Here is a 6,597-nt window from a genome sequence, read left to right on the forward strand (position 1 = left end):
GCTTTTTTTATGCACCTTATGACTTATTAAATTTTGAAAAAGTTAAAAGATGTTTGGAAATGTAAATTATTGTGAGAGGATAAGTTAATAAGTTACAATATCATTTAAAAACACAAACAACAAATATTGATAATCAAATTTCTATACAATCTACACGGGCCTAAAATTATTTGCTAAAAAAACACACTATGATGTCTATTTTCAAAATTACATTTTCACATTAAAACATACAAAAAGAAAAAAAGAAAAACAAAAAGGTGAAGTGGCTATAAACTTGGATATATTTTCCAAGCACTATAAAACCTTGCTTGTTCTCACTTCATTCTCCAAACACAGAGATCAAGTAAAACAAAATGTCGTCAGTCACCGATTTCGTGAACCTCAATATCTCCAACATCCCGGATAAGATCATCGCCGAGTACATCTGGTCAGTCATTTGTTTCCGAACTATATCACCATGCATAATTATTTACCCTTTTCTTTTATTTTCTAACGTCTTTATAATACCAAAGATAAATTTTTGCTGTACTTGATTCCAAGCTTGATATATATAAAGTCTAGCAAGAAATTAACAACAATAAAACTAAAAATCAAGTTTTGTGGTTTAATTTATAGTTGTGTACAAACTTTGTAAATAATCGACTTTGGTTAACAAATTTCTACATAATTTATTTTTAAATGACCTTTTAATGAAACTGGGGCATGTATATATATTCATAAGAAACATTTTACTGGATTTGCATTATATGCTTTTAAATTCCCTTTAATTTCTTTACGTCGTTACTTACCTGTCCGGAGGATGCATTGTTCATATATATAAATTACTGTAGTTTTTTTATATACAATATCCAAAGGCAGTTAAAAAAAATATACAATATCCAAAGTCCAAACCACTAATGATTAGTGGATGACAAAAAAATGATCATTAACAGATCAACTTTGTAAAAAGTTATATATTTTTAAAAATTAAAAGTAGAAGAATTATTATTTTGGAAAACGATTTAGTATTTTAGGAAGTGGTGAGGCATGTTCCACTCATGCAATGGTTGTTGACAAGTGTTTATCATAGATATACAGGTGTTGAGACATTGGACTTCCGTTTCAATATGAAAATAACCAAAATAAGATTGTTAACAACCAAAATAAACATGCATTTCTGCTTCTTCTTTTTCCTATTTTTATTATAAAGTTTGAGCATTATTAAATATTATTTTGAAATATAAAACTAATCATTATATATTTTTATAGGATTGGTGGATCAGGTCTAGATATCAGAAGCAAAGCTAGAGTAAGCTCTTAATTACTTTTCAAACAAACTAGAAACTATACAAATGATTTTCAACTATTAATTAACATATAAATAAATATTTTTAAAGGCACTTTTTTTATTTATTACTTTTAGACTCTTAGTGGAGCATTTGATAATCCACAAAAGCTTCCAAAATGGAACTACGATGGCTCAAGCACAGGCCAGGCCCATGGCAATGACACCGAAGTCATCTTATAGTGAGTGCCCTCTTTATTAAAATTTTATTTATATTTATGATTTTATATATTTTCATTTATTAATTTCCAAATCTAAATTTATGATGAATTTGATAGTCCTCAAGCAATTTTCAAGGATCCTTTCCGGAGGGGCAACAATATCTTGGTTAGTAGTAGTACATTTCATCTCAGAGGTCATGTAACCCATAATCATACCGATAAAAGTTCGTAACGATAATAATATATTTTTGTATGATCATTTGAAGGTGTTGTGTGATGCTTACAACCCGACGGGTGATCCGGTCTACACAAACAAGAGGTATGATGCAGCCAAAGTTTTCAACCATCCGGATGTCGTTGCACAACTGCCATGGTATAGTTAACTAGCTAGTTATACACCATATGTTTTTTTATTACTTGATCCAAAATCTTATGATATATGGTCTATATTTTATAAATGACCAGTTAACATTTACAATTCAAACAATATAGGTTTGGGCTTGAGCAAGAGTACACCTTGATGGAGAAGGACACCAAGTGGCCTTTAGGCTGGCCTCAAGGAGGCTTCCCAAGGCCTCAAGTAACTATTTAATCTTTTAAATGAATTTAGTTTTATTATAATATTTTTTAATGTTTTAGCTTGATTTTTCGTTCGATATGTCACGATTAGGGTCCTTATTATTGTGGGGTTGGTGCTGAAAAAGTGGTTGGGCGCGGCATTGTTGATGCACATTACAAAGCGTGTCTTTATGCTGGGACTAATATAGGTGGCGTGAACGCTGAAGTGATGCCTGGTCAAGTAAACTTTTATTACATGTGAATTCTTGATTTTAAACTATGAACTTTATTACATAACTAATTTTATATGCAATTTTTGACATGTGAAAAGTGGGAGTTTCAAATTGGACCTTCGATTGGGATCGCTGCGGCAGATGAGTTATGGGTTGCTCGTTATATACTCGAGGTAGTCTAGTTAGGTTTCCAAGATAATATCTAACCATGGTTAGAAAATGATGTTAATTATAATGACGGTTAATTGACAGCGGGTTGCTGAGATTGCTGGAGTGATCATCTCCTTTGATCCAAAACCGATTGCGGTTAGCCTTTTGCTTGAAAATACTAGTTCGGTATCTTTTAGTTTAACCTTGTTTAGTAATACTTTTGGCACGCTTTTTACATACATTCAACAGGGTGACTGGAACGGAGCGGGTGGTCACACTAACTATAGGTATAACTTATAAGTTCTTAGTTATAGATAATGCTAGCTTACTTTCTTAACCTCTTGTTGTGCTAAAACTAATATCTAACCATGGTTTAAATGTTAGCACAAAATCAATGCGGGAAGATGGTGGATATGAGGCCATCCAAAAGGCTATTGAAAAGCTTGGACTTAGGCATGAAGCTCACATCGCTCGCTATGGTGAAGGAAATGAACGTCGTCTCACGGGTCATCATGAAACCGCAGACATCAACACGTTCACATGGATACACGAAAGCAAAAATCTTGTTCCTATAAACTTTTTGTATCATGCTCAAATTAATTCAAATAATGAGATGAATTGTTACATACTAAAAACAAACATATAAGCATAGTGGTAATGAATAAGATGTGCCCGTGTTTTGTAGGGAGTTGCAAAGCGTGGTGTGTCTGCTCGGGTGGGGAGGGATACTGCAAAAGAGGGGAAAGGATATTTTGAGGACAGGAGGCCCGGGTCGAACATGGACCCGTATGTGGTTACATCTATGGTTGCAGAAACCACCATCTTGTGGAAGCCTTGAGCTTGTTTTATGGGTTAGACTAAAAATTAATGTACTGTTTCTAGTTATAAATAAATCTGGGATTTATGTTTTAATCAAATTTCTAACTCCGTTTTTAAAATAAGGCCTAATGTATTTATAGTGAATGTCTTTTATGTTTTACATTTTAAACAGGCTTCGTCCTTATGCCCTAACCCTATTATTTTTGTTAAGAAACCAATGTTGTTAGTCTGGGTCACTTATTGCAACACATTTGCGACTGCAGAGTCGCCAAGTCTAATGCAATAAAGTTCAGCTGTAAACAAGATGAAATATTAGCCGCTGTTAATAGTGTTGTAAATAGGTCATAAAAGGCATCGGTGATCTATTCAATCGATAATGCTTATTTTTATAGTTTTGTTCATAAAATGAACTTTAATTAACTTAATTATATTTCACAAATTACAAACATTTCAAGGTAAATATTCCTAGTTTTTAAATATTAATATAAATACAATTTGTCACAAACATTTCAAGATCAACTTAGAGAACTTCAGAACCTCTCTCTCAAGTGGTTCTTGATATCAACACACTTTTCATAAGACAATTCGAGTATCCTTCGTAGGTTTTGATAGAACTCTACTATGGTCAGAATGACAAGCATGATAAGAAAACCAAGCCAAGCGAACCATTCTGGCATAAGCATAGAGAATGATAAATACGCGGGTATAATCCCTGTAAAATTGAAAATGAAAGTTTTCCATCGATTATTGTCACTTTGAGGAAACACCCATCGAGCTATGAAAACGTTCAGGACTAGGGTTCCTAAAGCCGCTCCCATCCGTATCTTGTTTTCTCTTGTAGATTCAGTTGCTTGAGTAACTGCCTGCACCATCATTCCATTGATTCCTACATGCAGAGCGTATAACTGAAACCTAAGACCGCCATAGTCATTAAGTTTCTGTTAATAAATATAAATAAGCGAATAGTCCGCAACAAGAAGTTTCTAATAAATATAAACGCTTGTATAAAAATAATTTAAATATCTTAAGGAATTAAGCAAGGATGATCTATTATAAATGTATTCACTTGTTTCTATTTTAGATGTGAGAACCACTTATTGTTCAATAACTTTGATGATAATATTTGTTACTTTAGTATCTTAAAACTTGTATGAAACTTGAATTCAATGATGTATGAAATTTTTGCCCTTTTATACGTAACAATAGTTTTGATTGAGGCATCAATGGATCATGACATGATCATATGCTGTGTAGTTTTAAGTTATGACTTCTTATTTGCGACTTAGCTAGATTGAGAGATATGACAAGTCAAGTTTGATTTTGTTAATTTCAACTAGTATTATATTCATAGATGCTTTAGAAGTATGCAAGCTTAAAGTCATAGTAATCGATAATTATCCGTAGAGCTAATTGATAACTATTCTTGGGGTATTAATTCAAGCTCACTAGCATATCTATGATGAGGATGGTGGTTATGGTTAAAGAAAAATCGTATGAGTTTATTTGGGTCACCTCAAATTAGAAATCGAGTCAGCTGGTGTCTACTCAAATTAGACAACAAATCAAATTGAGCAACTAGTATAAAACTTATTAACTTAAAATGGTCTGAATGGGTTAGCATACACCACATATCCGTGCCCAATGTCTCCACCACCTACTCATGCACAACAATTGCCGCCACTCCAACTTCACCACCGTGGCAACCACTAGCGTTGCCACCAACTAACACCACCACCACTATCTCTGCCGCTTAGTGTTCTCCATCAACATCACTCTCCATCATATGGCCTATAGCCACCATAAAAAAAATCAATAGCCAACATACTAATACTTTTTAAAATGACTAGTTTTGACCCAAACTTTTTTCACTCATGACCTGTATTTACTCAAACCGCTTTTGGCCTGCGCTACACGAATACGAGAAGTGCTATTCGCAAGTCATAGTGAGGATAGTGATTTGAAAGAAGGAAATAACTAACCGTTGATCATGATGGTTAAGATCCATGGGTAGATAGAATTAGTGTGTAATATTGATGATTGAAATATTTGTGTGTATTCAAGGAGGGGGAGGGGGAGGGGGTAACGAGTAATCCATATATTATTTATAGTCGCAGCCTGCATGTCTGCATCAAATAAACTTTGTGGGTCCTACTCCTAGATATCGGGAGGCATAAAAACAAAAAGCAAACGCTTTTTTCTTTTTTCTTTTCCCTTCTTAACGCTTATGTCCAATTAATTATTATATACAAGTTTAATATATTACCTACACAAACTATAAATAACTAATTCTCTTTAATAACCACAACTATAACATAAATGAGTTTATAGTGGTACTAGTTTTTATTCCCTTATTATGGTGGATATTTTATATTATTCATTTATAATATTTATGTGTTTTTTTGGATTTTAATTTTGTTTATTGTAAAAAAATTAATAATACACTTAGGATTTGATGATTAAAGGGTTTCATAAAAACATGAGATGTTATAACCCGGTTTAAAAGCTATATGGGTTTGGTGAGACCCAAGACCCACTTATTTTTTTTACTATAAAACTGTTTCTTATTATTAATAATATCTTTTTTTTAAATCATATATTAATATTTGATATATCCATATTTTATAGGATTTTCACATCAAATATTTGGTGAGATTAATTTTTAATTTAGCAAGAAGTTATAACCCGTTTAAGGGCTATCTGGGTTTGGTAAGACCCAGTGGCGGATCTAAACACAAATCTCAGGGGTAACGTTCAAAAATTTTTTTTGTCGTATTTCATACAGTGTAAACGAAACAAAAATGGAAATACGATTATATATATATATATATATATATATTTAAACAAACGGGGTGTAGATTTCTCCTCTTTGCTTTTCACCGCTTAAAATTGAGCCATTACACACTGTTGTTTACTTTATCAAATGTTTCTCGTTCGACCGCGTAAAGTAAAACATTGTTCAAATACCCATCATTCATTCGCTTGTACAAACCCTCATTGATAAGCTTCGTTTTATAATAACATATTTCAACGGTTACGGTTGCAATCGGTAAAACCACTAGCTTCAATAATCGGAAAACCGATGGAAAAGTGGTGTATTTTCCGGTTTCCACCATTACACGAGCAAGGTCACACGTTCCACCCAATTTTGCAAATTTATCATCTTCCTTTAAAGTATGATAAAAGGTCGTACGATCATCCGAAATACACCCTCTTTCTTCATTACTAAAATCAGTCGGATGCATCTCTGAAAATGCCACCATCTTAAATATGTCAAATTGGAAAACAAATATCATAAATTTAAACCATACATATTTTCTAACAAACTAGTTAATACCACCGAATCAATTTCCAA

General features: G+C 32.8%; 1 protein-coding gene across 2 annotated transcripts; it reads left to right on the forward strand.

Annotated features, from left to right (window-relative positions):
• Positions 1–338: 338 nt before the first annotated feature.
• Positions 339–3,552, forward strand: LOC143566091 (glutamine synthetase cytosolic isozyme-like). 2 transcript variants are annotated; one of them, XM_077052876.1, is made up of 12 exons: positions 339–427; positions 1,249–1,288; positions 1,403–1,506; positions 1,603–1,651; positions 1,752–1,858; positions 1,978–2,065; positions 2,156–2,284; positions 2,375–2,449; positions 2,529–2,582; positions 2,676–2,713; positions 2,811–2,969; positions 3,111–3,552. In XM_077052876.1, exons 1-12 carry the CDS (start codon positions 354–356, stop codon positions 3,262–3,264), a joined length of 1,071 nt encoding a protein of 356 aa, XP_076908991.1. In that variant the 5' UTR covers positions 339–353; the 3' UTR covers positions 3,265–3,552. The 2 variants fall into 2 exon arrangements, with proteins under 2 accessions (XP_076908991.1, XP_076908990.1); XM_077052875.1 differs by having other exon boundaries at positions 2,529–2,713.
• Positions 3,553–6,597: the final 3,045 nt, after the last annotated feature.

Source organism: Bidens hawaiensis, unplaced genomic scaffold (assembly GCF_021521415.1).
Source record: "Bidens hawaiensis isolate Kalapana, Puna unplaced genomic scaffold, B.hawaiensis_p1.1 tig00022690_1, whole genome shotgun sequence".
In the NCBI taxonomy this organism is placed as follows: domain Eukaryota; kingdom Viridiplantae; phylum Streptophyta; class Magnoliopsida; order Asterales; family Asteraceae; genus Bidens; species Bidens hawaiensis.

Bases quoted from the DNA above. Each gene is read 5' to 3' on its own strand.
- LOC143566091 (XM_077052875.1), top strand. From the start codon at position 354: ATGTCGTCAGTCACCGATTTCGTGAACCTCAATATCTCCAACATCCCG. The intron at 1,289-1,402 runs GTAAGCTCTTAA...TATTACTTTTAG, and splicing joins ATATCAGAAGCAAAGCTAGA to ACTCTTAGTGGAGCATTTGA. The intron at 2,450-2,528 runs GTAGTCTAGTTA...GTTAATTGACAG, and splicing joins TTGCTCGTTATATACTCGAG to CGGGTTGCTGAGATTGCTGG.